The sequence below is a fragment of the Lissotriton vulgaris genome, chromosome 4_1 (assembly GCF_964263255.1).
Source record: "Lissotriton vulgaris chromosome 4_1, aLisVul1.2, whole genome shotgun sequence".
NCBI classification, from domain to species: Eukaryota; Metazoa; Chordata; class Amphibia; order Caudata; family Salamandridae; genus Lissotriton; species Lissotriton vulgaris.
In genome coordinates, this window is record NC_141691.1 from 1,902,772,351 (window position 1) to 1,902,788,170 (window position 15,820).

Genomic DNA, 15,820 nt, shown 5'->3' on the forward strand with positions numbered 1-15,820 from the left:
GTTCCGTTCTACTATATCCACTGTAATCTCTTACTATCTTAGGGAGAATTGGGATACTGCCTCCTCGAATTTGATAGTCTGGGACGCTCTTAAAGTAGTGGTGCGAGGAGCGGCTATAGGTCAACTGGTGGGGGCTAGACAGGAGGTGCACTAAAAACTGAAAGACGTAGAGAATCGTCTAAAGACACTGGAAAGGGAGGTAGCTTTGGAACCCGGGAATCGGGCAGAATTACAAACGGCCCACATTGATCATGCCCAAAAGTTGGAGACCCTAAGAGGGATAGATTACAGGGAATACATAACTCGACAACTTGCTATGGCTGATAGACCAAGTACGTTGCTGGGCAGGCTGGTCAGGGATCGGCCGGATCCACCCAACATTACTAGCATACGCAATGGGGCGGGAGTCTTGGTTCACACACAGGCGGAAATAAATGCTGCTTTCCGTACTCATCTTCAGGCGCTTTACTCATGTCCTAAGCCGGTAGAGGCGAACAGGATTACGAATTTCCTGCGGGACCTACCATTCCCGACACTATCGGATGATGCTCAGAAGGATATTGACGGCCTTATCACCCAAGCTGAGATACGTGCGGCGATTAAGGGGTTAAACCGAAATAAGACGCCGGGCTTGGATGGTCTCCCAGTGGAGTACTATACCACATATGCGGATCTCCTAGTCCCGGTGCTGGAGGCGATATTTTGTACAGCGTTTGATATGGGCCGGTTGCCGATTCCACAATGCAGGTGCTAGTCGCATCAATTCCTAAACCCGGGAGAGACGAATTGGATATGTCAAATTATAGACCACTTTCCCTGCTATCAACGGAATATAAAATACTGAGTAAGGCCCTAGCAAACAGGATACAATCGCATCTTCCCAACCTAATCCACCGGGACCAATGTGTGTTCCTCCCAAATCGCAGTGCCTCCCTGAACACCCGTCATCTACACTCCATAATGGCGGCGAATACCGATGCCTTCTCTCGGGCAGGCTGTATAGCGCTGGATCTTCGACAGGCATTCGACTCCCTACCTTGGGACTTCATGTTTGAGTCCCTGGAACGTTTTGGGTTTCCGGACAACTTTCTAAAATGGGTCCGTCTACTTTACACAAGCCCCACTGCAAGAGCTCGTACTGGCAGGTACATTTCTGACAGCTAGGAAGTCCACAGGGGCACGAGACAGGGATGCCCCCTGTCCCCGTTGTTATTCGTCCTTGCCCTCGAACCCCTTGCACTGTCCCTACAGATGGTGGCTGCCCGTCTGAGGATCTTAGTACATGGCACACATCATCTTATTTCTATATATGCGGACGACATCTTATTATATGTCTGAGACCTCACAGCTAATCATGACCCGATGCCTGAGATATTTGATACATTTGAACAGATTTCGGGTCTGGCGATAAATCCACTAAAATCAGTAGGATTCTTCTTTCAAGAGACTCCACCCCATACCTACATACAGTTTGGTGCACATCACATGCCGGTGGCCCCTGACACGTTTAAGTACCTAGGAATTCAGGTATACATATCTTCGGCGGACCAGATTGACGGGAACATCCAGCGGGCGATAACTAAACTTCGGAGCAGTATAGGATTCTGGAACTCTTTACCCCTGTCAGTGATGGGCTGCATAGCCATCTCCAAGATGGTGATGCTCCCCCACCTTTTATATTATTTTGTCAATATACCTGGGATCCTGCCCCAATCGATCTTCCAAACTCTGGATACTCTACTGGTCCAGCTTATGTGGGGGACGGGATGGAAGCGTCCCAGCCTCCGGAAACTTCAGCTGGGTACGAAGGCAGGAGGTCTTGGAGCCCTGGACTTTCGGGGATACTACTATGCTAGCCAGCTCCAATGGCTCTCCTACTGGACTGCGGGACGAAACCTTTTTGAGATTGGGTTTACGCCCGAGAAGTTTGGTCGTGGAGAATTACATTCTCTCCTACTGCCTAAGGCAAGGTTCCCCTCGGATTTCCCCCCCCTACTGCGATGTGCCTTATCTTGCTGGAAGAAGGCCCTTTCCTATACGTCGGCGACTCTGCCTTACGCGGTGAATATTCCGCTGTTGGGCATACCCACCACACAAGGCAGGCTCACACAAATTAGACTCCAGGAGTGGATGGATTGTGGGATAGAGACGGTTGGCTCTTTCTTTGGGGATGAGACGCTCTTGGACCATGATACCTTCCTGCAGATCACCGATGCTCCACCTCGCTTATACTTACTGCATGCCGCGGGTGCACATTTTATCCGGACCACATGGGCACCACACTGAGCTAAACCCACACAACACGAATTAGTGCACCTACTGTATTATATGGGACAGGGAGGGCACTTGGTCCGTTGGCTATATACTGGGATACGGACACACGCTGCGATCCCACTGGAGGCTTGGAGAGCTAGATGGGCTGACGATACGAATGCGGAAATTACTGATAGAGGATGGCAGACTATACTGGAACATCCTAAAAAGGTTTCCCGTAACGTCCGGTTTAAATTTATCCAAACAATGATACTTCACATGGCATACCTTACCCCTAAGAGAATACATCTTATGTTCCCGGACTCCCCCAACTGTTGAATTCGTTGCGGAGGCGACGAAGCGGACTTTATTCACATGTTATGGTTTTGCCCACGCTTACGCGTTTATTGGAGTGAGATTTGCTGGGTTATTAATACCCTAACACAATTGCAGGGCCCCTACCGAGGCCTTATCCTGTCTATTAGGACTACAACGCTGATCAGGGAAGCAGAAAGTCGGCGTAAAGTTTACAGATTTGTCATATGTCTTGGCTATTAGGGCTATCACCGTGAAGTGGAAGTCCCCTAGACCACAATTAATATCTGTGTGGCGGGCTGACTTGTTGCAGTGGGGGAGAGCGGAAGGGGTGACCCGTCGTAGAGAGGAAGAGAGGGGGCTACGTAAACACCCAATAGCCCTAGATTGGGAGGCCTTATTGATTTCCCTAGAGGCGATGGATTTCCCCTTGGACACATTGGTGTGAACCCACCACAACACTGGGCTTTCCTTTGCATATCAGGCTTTCTGACTTTACAAATGTATAATGTATGCAACTTTCCCTGTTAGTGTTACATATTCAGTAATGTATGTGATGTCGTACAAACCTGCGGAGAGCGGAGGTAGAAGCTGAAAGGACCAGGAGAGGGTGGGGGTGGGAGGGTTTGGTTGCTGTTAAGTTACATGATTAGCTTTGTTTATTAGTAAAAGGACACAAATACACATTATTGGAACATAAACTGCAGGATACAGCAATAACTGGGTGGGGGCAGCTATGATATGCAATATACATAGATCATAGTTGTGTAGCAATATGAAGGTGTACTGGTTGGAATTGCTGCATCTGACCGATATGTAACTGAGGAAGAAAAATGAAAAGACTGGTGATGATTATTATTGCTCTGTACCATTTCCCCGCTTCTGCTGCAGTCGACAATAAAGTGTGTTTTTTAAAAAAAAAGGTAACAACATGTTATCCTATGGGAGAGGTAGGCCTCTCAATAGAGAAAGACAAATGTAAGAGTTGTTCACTATCAGCACATGTAAAAAAGTACATGCCCAACATTTTGAATACAGAGCACCCTGCCCTCTGAGCTCTGTAGGGCCTTCCCTAGGGTGACTTAGATTATTTAAAAGTGAGGTTTGGGACTGGCAAGATGTCTAGCTTGCCAGGTTGCAATGGCATTGTAAAACTGAACACCCAGGCTGCAGTTGCAAGTATGAGACATGTTTAAAGGGCTACCTAAGTGGGTACCACAATTAGTACTGCAGGCCCACTAGTAGCATTTAATTTACAGGCCATGGATATATAATACCACTTTACTAGGAACTTACAAGTAAATCAAATATGCCAATTGGGTGTAAACCAATGTTACAATTTTTAAAGGAGAGAGCACAAGAACTTTATCACTGGTTAGCAGTGGTAAAGGGCTCAGAGTCTTAAAATCACAAAAGATTACATCATCAAAAGCAGGAGTCTGGAATGCAAAATGCAATAAGTTGGGGGGAAACCTCTGAAACATAGCTTGCGGCTCAATATATGAGCTTGACCCACCCCTATAGATCCTTCGGTTCTGCATGATATATAAACTTTAAGTTTGAATCTTAATTTCTCAAAAATTATTGAATGGATTAAAACCAAATCACAAAAAGCACACGTTCTGGATAAGATCCAGTCTTCTGTCAAATTTGGTGTCATTCCATTTAGTCATTTTGGCTGTAGTAGTGCCTAATTTTCCTATGGAAAATTGCATGATGACAACGTGTTTTGGGACCCCATTTTTTCACCGCCCAGCTTCACTGATCACTGCAAACTTTTACAGGAAAGAAGGAGTTGAGTTGCAAAACCTTGTTTTTTAAAGATTCAAGACGATTAGTCAAACTGTGGCAAAGTTATTAGCAAGCCAAAAAATGCTACTCCTGCAGAAATGTAATCTGGTCACCCGACGTTTACGTCAAAAAAGCGACGCACACCTGACACAAAGTTGTGGTATTGCTCGTGCGTTAGCGCACTAGTGTTCCGCCGGGCGGAACGGGAAGTAAGGTTGACGGAAGCGGAAGGCGGCCATTTTGTGCATTGGCGCCGACCGCTTCTGAGTAAAAGGTTGTGTGCTCCGGCGCTCCGTCGGCGAATAAAGAATTCAATCAATATCCATGTGCAGACCATATTATTTTCGGATATTACAATGGCGACGAGGGTCCACAAGTAAAGCGGACCCCAGAGAAAGTTGCAGGAAGGCATCAAAGCCAAGAAACTGAGCGTTTTGGCGCCAAAGAAGAAATTCAATAAGACGGAGCGTGGCAGAGGGCCACACCTGGTAACACAAAGCGCACCCCGGCCTGGCGCACACGAGAAGATCGGACAGCAGAGGTAGGCCTGCATGCGCTCAGGACACCAAGCACCTCAGAAGCTCGAAGCGAGCGAGCATAGCGATAGAGCCCGCGCAAAGAGGGGAGACCCAAGGGGCAGTGGGAACATCGCCCCAAGGAGAATAAAACCAGCAAAGCAAACTGGCGGAACAGAGAGAGGGCAGAGGGGAGTCATCCACCGCCCGCCCAGAAGAGGCTACTGACGCACATACAGTAGGGGGGGCTGGGGCACAGACGCCACCTACCCCCCTCCACGCGCAGCTGAGAGAAGATAGCGAGAGTGACCCTGAAGAAGGGGACCCGACCAGGCATAACGCTCCAGGCAGCCCCCAAGGGAAGACGGTTTCCGTCCAACCTGCCAGGAACAGAACAGGCAGAATGGCAGTGCACTCATCGTCCCTCACACAACTGGTACCGTTCCTAACTAATCCAGGGGAACTGGAAAGGCAATGGGAGGACTGGAAGAGGTATTTCCTTAACTACCTCGACGCATTAGAGGAGGAGGCAGGCGCTCCATACTCAAGCAAAAGAAGGAAAAAAATCTTACTACATAACCTGGGCCCGGAAGGGATCAGAATCTACGACACCATCGTGAAAGTGGAAAGAGATGCCACAGACACTGATGTTTTCAGCCACACCATCGCTGACCTAGATGCACACTTCCGGCCCGTGGTGTGTGTCGCGATTGACCGCTACAATTTTTTCCAAAGGAAGCAAAAGAGCAGTGAGACCGTAGACGAGTATGTAGTTGCTCTGCAGAAACTCGCCATCTCATGCAAATTCGGCACATTACACGACGAACTCATCCGAGACCAGATCATCATGCACACGTCGAGCACCCATGTCCAGGAAAAACTATGGGTGAACGGAGATGCCCCACTCAAAGAAATCTGGGCCTTGGTAAAGAAGGCCGAATTATCGAAACGCTGCGCCCAAGCAGCTAAGAAGGAAACAGGAGGGACGCAGTCGGTGTGCCAAATATCGACTCAACATAGAGGAGAACGCCACAAGCAAAGGGAGCCGCAGAAACACCTGGATGGTAGGAAACAGAGGTCCGCCAATCCCACAGATCAGAGAGGGAATAAGGGAGGACGTCCGAGCTGCTACAGATGTGGTAGTATCAACCATCTAGGGAATGACAAGGGATGCCCGGCGTTCCGAGCAAAGTGCTCGTACTGCGGAATATTTGGTCATTACGAAAAAGTATGCCGCCGGAAACCGAAAGGGGCTACAGTGAAGTTTGTGGACCGAGAGCAGCAAGACGACACCAACGAGTCTGAGGAAACCGATGACCTAGAGGAAATCCTGTACATAGATGTCCAAGTGTTGGAGATGGACGACTCAGGAAATGACAAGCCCCGATTAGACATGCTAATTGGTGGGATACCGTTGGAAATGATAGCGGACAGTGGAGCTCCCATATCAATCATTCAAAAGAAAGTTTGGGAAGACAAATTTGCGTCCACACACGGAGAAAGACTATGTCCCATGGACTTGCGTCCGGTCACATACACCGGACAAAGGATCCCCATGCTGGGGTACTGTCCCTTGTCATTCGAGTTCAGGGACCGCCAAGCCATGTGCAAGCTGTACATAGCGGAGAGAGGCCCCTCAGTGCTGAGCTGGAGAGACCAGGGTGCCTTGGGGATCCAGTTGAACCCGGGAGGAATCGAGAAAATCCTGCTCATGGACATGGAGAAAAGAGACGACGTGGAGTCATGGAAGAGAGCGTACCCAAGAGTATTCAACGGCCAAATCGGGGAGCTAGCGAGATACAAGCACCTGATCAAGCTGAAAGAAGGAGCAACTCCAGTAGTGCACAAAGTGAGGAACATCCCGTTCAGGAGCAGAGAGGCAGTACAACAAGAGTTGGACAGACTCGAGAAGGAAGGGGTGATCAGAGCCATAGAAAGTGCAGAGTGGCTTTCCCCCTTGGTGGTAGCTCAAAAACCCAACGGCAAAGTCAGGCTATGTGTGGACCTGAGGGAATTGAACAAAAACATACTTGTCGACAAGTTCCCCCTGCCACGCATAAACGAGATGTTGTCGAAGACCAAAAACATCAAATGGTTTTCGACAGTGGACCTGTCATCGGCGTACCATCAGGTCAAGCTACACCCCTCCTGTACACACCTCACCTCTTTCATCACACCTTTCGGCTGTTATGAATTCTTAAGGATGCCATTTGGCCTAGCTTCGGCGGCCGCAGTCTTTCAAAAGATGATGCACAAATTGCTGAGAGGAGTGGTCGACGTTCAATTTTTTCAGGATGATATCCTAGTCATGGGGAAGTCCATGCACGACCACAATGAGAAGCTCCACAAAGTATTCAAGATTCTACAGGACAACGGACTGACAGCAGAATGGTCGAAATGCAAATTGGGAGTGAAATCAGTCACTTATTTAGGCCACGAAATAAGTGAAGAAGGAATCAGGCCCAAAACCGCCAACATGAAGGCCATTCAAGACGCACCCACCCCGGGCAAAAAGGAGGACGTTCGGTCATTCTTAGGGATGGCCGAATACTACAGCAAGTTCGTGCCACAATTTGCTTCCAAGACGCACCACCTACGACAGCTGCTCAAAGAGAGGAACAAATTCCAGTGGGGTCAGGCAGAACAAGTGGAGTTTGAGACGTTAAAGAAGGAGATGAGCGCCACCATCCCGCTCAAAGGATTTGATCCTCAGGCAGAGACAATCCTCACGACGGATGCAAGTGACCGAGGACTGGGAGCAGTCTTAATGCAACGTGCTGAGAAGGGAGAGTTGCACACAGTCAGCTTCGCATCCAGGTCCCTAGCCCCCAACGAAGAGAAGTTCAGCGTGGTGGAGAAAGAGATGCTGGCAGTGGTGTGGGCCATGGAGAGATTCCGCCAGTACCTATGGGGAGCGCGATTCTTAGTAAAAACGGACCACAAACCCTTAGTCCGAGTGCTGACATCAAGTGGCCATGCGCATGCCACACCTAGGATTGCAAAGATGACTCTGCGCCTGTTAGATTTCCTTTACGAAGTGGAACACATCCCGGGACCACAAAACAAAGTGGCGGACTTCCTCAGCAGGGCGGCAGCCATGGAGGCGGAGAGTGACCAAGAAGAACAGGAATGGGCAGGCTATGTGGTCGCCACGATCCAGGAGGCAGAGAATGCGATAAGTATGCAAGAGTGGGAAGAAGCATACAAAGATGATGTTGACCTGGAAGCCATCAAGGGGTATGTAGTCCACGGGTGGCCAGAAAAGAGACACCTAAGAGAAGAGCTCCGGAGGTACTGGGAGGTCAGAGAGGAACTATCGCTGGCCGAGGATTCCATCTTCCTGTTGAGAGGAGACAAGGTGATACCACCCAAAGGAGTACTGGAACATCTGATGGGCTTACTACATGAAGGACACCAAGGCATCACCAAAACCAAAGCCCTTGCCAGACAAGCTTACTGGTGGCCGGCTGTCGATGCGCAGATAGAAAGGCACGTGAGGCAGTGCGAATCTTGTGCCAAAGCAGACAAATCTCAAAACCTAATCAGACCACCCCTGGGGAAATTCCCCATACCGGAGGGCCCGTGGGAAATGCTATCAGTGGACATTTTAGGACCTGTCCTGAACAAAGCAGGGACACCGAAATATGTAGTAGCGCTGGTGGACAAATTCTCCAAATGGCCAGAAATCGAAGTAAGAGAAAACATGGACACAGAGGCGGTGGTGAACTTCCTACAGTCCACATTCCTGAGAGAGGGCATTCCAAAGATCATCGTTAGCGATAACGGCCCTCAGTTCACTTCGACAAGATGGACTACCTTCACCGAAAGGAATGGGATAGAAGTGAAGCACCCACCCATTTACCATCCCGCAGGGAATGGCCAAGTGGAGCGGTTTAACCGTGTCATCATGGGAACCATCCAAGCGGCCATCAACGACGGTTTGGATTGGGAGAAGGAACTGGAAAAGATGGTTTGGGCATACAGGATCACCCCGGGCAGCACCGGGTACAGCCCTTTCAAGATTTTGAGGGGGAGAGAAGCGTTCACCAAGGACAATCAAGCGTGGAGGAAGTTGGTGATACAGAGCAGATGGTCTCCGGCAGTAGTGAAAAGGAACCTGGAAAGAGCGCAGGAGATCTATACGACTCACTTCAATAAGAACCACAAAGTAAAGAAGGCTGAGCTGGAGAAAGGGGACTGGGTAAGAGTCAAACTAGCAGTCCACAAGAAGAAGGGTGAGAGCAAGTTCTCGCCGCCATTACAAGTCTTGGAACCGTACGACCAATCGGCCTTGCTGAGCGACGGAAAGGTATGGTCACAGGACAGGATGGCCAAGTGCAGCAGAATCATCAAAGAGGAATGCGACGTGGAAGAAGGCCTAGAGAATGTCGAAGGAGATGGAGAAGAAGGAAGTAGCAGAGGACGACATGTGAACGTAGAAGAAGGACAGCGGGAAGTAAGTGAGAATGACTGTGGCGCTGGAGAGAGAGAAGGACAGAGGAGCGAATGGAAGGAAGAGAAGAATGAGGACGTGGCAGACAAGAGTGGAACTCAAGGAAGGGAGAGCATGGATCAGGAGTGCAGAGAGAGAACGACGAAGGTGAGAACCAGAGTGGGAAGAGAAGTGAAGACACCAGAGAGATTCAGAGACTTTAACATGGACTGGAAGTAAGAACTTTCATTGTTGAATTACTGTGAGTAAAGGGGGGAGATATGTGGTATTGCTCGTGCGTTAGCGCACTAGTGTTCCGCCGGGCGGAACGGGAAGTAAGGTTGACGGAAGCGGAAGGCGGCCATTTTGTGCATTGGCGCCGACCGCTTCTGAGTAAAAGGTTGTGTGCTCCGGCGCTCCGTCGGCGAATAAAGAATTCAATCAATATCCATGTGCAGACCATATTATTTTCGGATATTACAAAAGTTTTTGTAAATCTAGGCCCAAGTGATAACGTTGTTATACATGTTTTAAAAACATACTTACTAGATTTAAAAATATCCAGTGCTTAAGAGACCGCAAAAGATTTTATTTCTGAACGGCTGAGTTTGGGTTTGATTCATAAAGATAGGTAACTCGGCCATTGGTTCCTTTTATGATAGCTCACAGCGACATCTAGTGGCTACCTTTAGAGTCGGTAGGTTACAAGGCACGGGGAACAATCTGATTTGTACTGGCAAGGATGACTGTTCAGATTGCTTTATGCAAACCTATACTCATTTTCACAGCATTTTAGGGTGCCATATTGATACAGATGTACGCACGTCTACACACCTTTTTCTAAACCAGTTCGAGGACATCACTAGAAAAGTCAACAAAGCAAGTTTTTAGCAGACATGCCTTTTAACTGCAGAATGCCACATAAAAAGACATATTTCTGCTTCCTCGTTGAATACAATAGGTGAATGTACAGATTTCTTCAAGCTGTCCACCCAAACACGTTTTATTCCTTCTCTTAACTCTAGTAAAACTCATATGAACACGTTTCATTTCCTTCATTGTGCTGAACCACTAAAAGCCCTTACTAAGCGGCATGCAGTGTATATACCGTGCTGGTGGCCCCGTGTTCTAAAATATCTTATCACGACCACTGTGGGTCAGTGGAAAAAGCATTTGCGCGCACACAATTCCATTTGCCCAGATTCAGCAGCATTTCTTTAATTTCTGAGCACATGCAATTTGTTGTGATTAATGCAGATGTGCGCATTACCGTGTTCATTACTTGCTAAGCATTTAATGACGTTGTACTTAACTGATAGTATAACAAAAACATGTTGTGCACTACTTTACAGCATTGTATTCTCAATGAGGTACATTTACGAATGCTCCTATTCTGTATATGTTTTAATATGTAAAATACATATGTAATAGACTATTGCACTATAAGAATGACCCTGAGCAGTGTAATATCCATAAAGGCAACAGACTGAAATGCATTGCTTTCAATGAGTGCAAAAAATATACCATCAGTTAAAAACTTCACAAAATGTTCACTATCTGATGAAAAATGCGTTATGAAGATCTGTGCTGATCAAAACAGAGGGCAGATGATCAGGCTTTGAAATCAATGAAACGTGAATGCACGAGAGCCAATGGCGACATTTGACCCGGTCAATTATTGCACACGCGTGCACAAATCACTAACTGCACATGAGCAAACGGGCGTGCAATTGTGTGTGCAAACCAATATTTGTACAAGCGCACACTGATTGATAATTATGCGCATACATCACAGAAACACTGCACATGTGCAAACACGGATGCAAACATGTGCGCCAAGTAATTTTTTTTGCACAAGCGCATGTTGCTCATGCCACGACCCCCAGCTCACGTTATTAGACACATGATGAACAAAAAAAAGTAACTCTCATGGAGTGCAATGTCTTTCTTATATCAAAGTCCATGCTGGAATGTACCACTGTGAATGGAGTGACAATACTGGAATCACCCGTTTCCACCCCGCACTGTCAGTCCCCTTCAGTCATGTGATGTATATGAGGAGCGCCCAGGCAGAGGCATGCACCCAGCATGGTAAGAGCTGCTGGCCAATGAGGCTGTCCCTTACATCCAAGCCTTCCGGCAAACCCCAGCATGCTAGGATTCTTTGATAGTCATAACATACCTAGAAGCGCCATCCATCGGGTCTTTTCTTTATGTTAAAGAAAAGCAAAGAGAAGAAGAAAACAAGACAAGGAAAGGACACGTTAAATTGTGCACGGCAGCGACAGGCAGACACTGTGTTACATGCGCTGAGGCTCTCTCTCCAGCAGATGTCGCCTGACCATGCAAGCCATGCTCGACGTCAGAGTTACAGCTCTGACGTCGCCTATTGAAAGCTTAAATTAGATAAAAGCAACAGTGTAGCATTCCAATGTTATATTTCATAAGACCAGTGTTACTGCAGAGCACCAAACGATATTACCCTAGAAATATACATTAGAAAGCCTTTGAGGAATTAATTATGAAAGCGAGTTAGGTGATCAGTTCTGTACCATTATGCATAGTGGTCATCAATATTCATTTGTTAACCTTCACATGTATGCAAATAAGCAGATGACCTTATGTTTTACTAAATTAATATTCATTTGTTTAAAATAGCACAACTAATGCAGAAATACGTTACATTCAATATGTTGAAGGTAAAAATACAATGGCATAGTAACTACTCTAATCAGAAAACACGCTATTTTAATCTAATCCGCTGCATTTAATTTCTTCTCTGAGTGAAACTCAGTTACACGAATTACTAATGCGATTCCTTGAAACCCGTTAAGGACCCGTCTGATGGTCCTTCGTGATCACCACAACAATGAAGATAGCATCCATTATTTATACAGCAGATGGGGGCCACGCTGGAGTGCTGAGGCATTATTGCCAGTAAGACTGAAAGCAGCTGCCCCCTTAATTTCCCCACAGACAGGCACATAAACATATCCACTCTTACGGTCTATTCACGACTTTGTTTCTCTTTTTTTTACTGAATAGAATATACAGGTAAACAACCGTAGCTGGAGCCAGGATTTTGTGCATTCTGATTGGCTGAGCCAATATCAGTATTTGGCACAGGGTGCTAATATCTCTTATTATAATAACTAACCCCAAATGTACCCTTAACAAACGGTGGAGTTTATCATGCGGGCATTCCAAACAGTGAAACATATTTCTCTCTGAAGTTGCTGAAACTACTCAGCTACATTAAGTTTTTTATAGCTGAAACTGCTAATGCTGTTAATGCTCAGCAACAGGAGATGTTCAACTTCTAAATGAATACAAATACCTCATATACAGCTTGTGATACATGACACCACCCCCGGTTGTCCCGCTTCATTAAAGTATTATCACCCCTGGCCTCCATGCTGACCACCCAATGCCACATGGGTGATGGCATCCAGGTGTGCCAAGTGTCTGCTACCAGACCATGGAGGTGTAATGGGTATACGTTGCTGTCATTTGAATGTGTTAGGAATGTGCCCTTAATGTCAATCTACAACAGCAGGCAAAGGCAAGGGAAGAGGACATTGCCTTATGGGCAGTGCTGCCCAATTTGGAAATAGGGAACCAGGTTTGAGTCTTGGCGGCAGCCCGACATCCTGAGCAAACCACCTAATCTCCCTACATCTAAAAACTTAATTTAGCCTTGTGTAATGTAACTGCTGCTCATGTTACGCACTCCATTACCTTGAGATTGAATTTGCGCGATATAAAACTGCAACCCCCCACTCCCCCAAAAAAAACTTTCATTATCCTGCATCATGCTGCTCTCAGGTCAGCAAGGCCAAACCAGAACAAAACAGCTCCCACATCACTGCTTTTGGTAGCCCACACTTTCTTCGGGCTTGAAGACATTGATGGTATGTGCTAACTGCCGTCAAAGCATCACTGTGGTCGGTCCCACAGAGGGGGCCTTGAAGTCCCTGCAGACCTCCCCCAGACATGGGACACAGTCAAGATCCACTTAGCAAATCTCCCCTTTGATCACCGTCTCACGTGTATCCTTGTGGCTGTGGACACAACGAGCAAGATGATCAATTTTATGCCACGGAAAGATGTCTAACATTGCACACTTGCATGGCCTCCCCCCTCTATAATATGTGACTGAGAGCCATATGTATCAAACTCTGATTTTGCGATTCACAAATTGCGATTTTTTGCGAATCCCTATTTGAGAATCGCAAAACGCTATTTATGTAGGATTTGCAAATAATATTGCGGATCCTACATATTTCTTAATTGCAAATTGCAATTCACAATTAAGGAATACCTCCCCATTCATTCATATGGGCCTAGAGGCCCATAGGAATGAATGTGAAAACATTTTCAATTTGCGATTCTCAATTAGAGAATCGCAAATTGAGAATGCAATTTTAAGGGTGTCAGGGTGTCAAAAGGACACCCTGTTGCACCCCTGAAATGTGCATGTGTGCACATGAGGCACACATACATGCCCAAAGGGCATGTATGTGCGCCATATGGCACTTTGAAAAATGCAAAAAAGTGAATTTTTCAGAGAAATTGCAAATTACCACCAACTTCAAGTTGGTGGTAATTTGCGATTCCTTAAGGCCAAATAGCACATTTTCTGTGTTTTCCTCATTGCATTTAAGGAATAGCAATTTGCAGTTTTTCTTTCATACATACCACTGAGTCCAAAAGCAATCAAAAATGCCGAAATTCTGTGAATTTAGGCATTTGCGAACGCAATTTGGAATGATCCATATGGCCCTAAGATCCAGGGATCATCTTAGAGATTCTGCAGGCCTTAATCAAACCCTTCAAACTGATGTATGAGTTTCTTTCCTTGGCAAGAGACACATCGACAAATAGCCATACTGAACGCACAAATCAGATCACAGAACACTACCTGTGTTTGTTGAGTCATTGACCGAAAGAGGACTGCTTACCCCTGCTGTGGTGAGCTGAGTTCACACACAGCCATACACATCACTCCTTTACAGGACACACCTCATTTTGAAGCCCCACTGAGTTCCATTTTGAAATGATATCAGAAGTGCAGCCATGCAGTACCTTTGGGAAGGGTTTCCACAAGCAGATTCATGGACGCTAAGACACACGCTCTACTGAAAGAACATTAGAAAGGGGCTGAACATGCCAACAACTCTTGCGTGGCATTAACATCCTGGAAAAGACTGCCCACCGTAGTGCTGACAATTTACCCTAACTTAAATGGTATATTTTCATCGCCTACATGTATGGGGAAGAATTCTGTTATGAGAGGCAGGCATTGGTGAATTTTCAACAAGAGATATATCGACCAATAAGCCCTTTTGATAATAATTCCACCAATCTACTGATAAATGAAATGAAAAATTGCACTTATATAGCGCGTAACTACCCGGAAGCCTTTCAGCGCTTAGTGCAATAAAGCATATAAAACCCAGCATGACACGAAAAATACCCTTCTACTAGTAATGAAGCAAACCAATTGACAGACGTATGTATGTGATTAAGATTTTTCAATTCTGCATCAGGAGAAAAAGGATGTAATTTATTACAGAATGAGATAACGTATGATTACGCATCACCATTTAGGTTATCTTCATTTACATATTCCAGAATCACAAACCATTTGTTTTTACCTGACCTTTTGGGAATAGTTTGGCTTTAAAGTAAATTAAACCATAGCTCAATATGAGCACTGCCATTTAAAACACTACTGTTTTCAGCTATTGCTCAACCATCATCAGAAAGAACGCCTGTAATCTGCTTGTATTTATTAATGATAGTGCAGGAAACGGGGGTATTAGTTGTGCAGGATGTGAGACCTGCTCAAGTAATAGGTCCACAATTTCCCCTTACTGGGAACCAAGCATCCCATTGTAGCGCTTGACTCTGTCAGGGGAGCGAAGCAGAGCAGTCCAAGGCCTACTCAGGGGAGGCTGGTGATCACCATTCGCTGGCACACACTAATCCAATTAATGATTGTCTAGTCAATGCTTTTTGTTTAGAAAAGAAACACACACTATTAATAGTATGCATTAATTTACAAATATATACATAAAGCAAATTGAAAATACCTTAGATGACGGTGAAATCACACTGGACCATTAAAGTGTCATGACCCCTAAAAATCACAGTAACCATAACCCAAACCTATGCCACATAGCAAATAAAAATATAAGAGGATATCACTTTAAATAAAACAGACCTATTGGCTTTATCAAGGGTTCACCATATTACTAGAACAACAAACAACGTGTTAAAACACCATCATTTTGTGTGTAACTTAAATGATCAACATTATCCATGGGAAAATGCAATTATTAATGCCAATATAGCATATCAACTTCATCAGTAATCACTATCAGTACTATTATTTCAGTAAAATATTTTTAAATGAACATAACTTGTTTGTGGCATCTTTATATACTTTCAGACCATAAAAAATACAATCATAAAAACAGCCCTTAGTGGGCGTCACTTTCAGGCCACATAA

At 45.9% G+C, this 15,820-nt stretch overlaps 1 protein-coding gene across 1 annotated transcript in view; it reads right to left on the reverse strand.

The window, feature by feature from the left end:
- KCNQ3 (potassium voltage-gated channel subfamily Q member 3) overlaps window positions 1–15,820 on the reverse strand; it is a 751,198-nt gene that overhangs the window by 174,198 nt on the left and 561,180 nt on the right. The window contains exon 9 of the mRNA XM_086966229.1: window positions 11,489–11,515. Within this exon, the coding sequence (XP_086822355.1) occupies window positions 11,489–11,515 (27 nt within the window). The remainder of the gene's footprint in view (window positions 1–11,488; window positions 11,516–15,820) is intronic.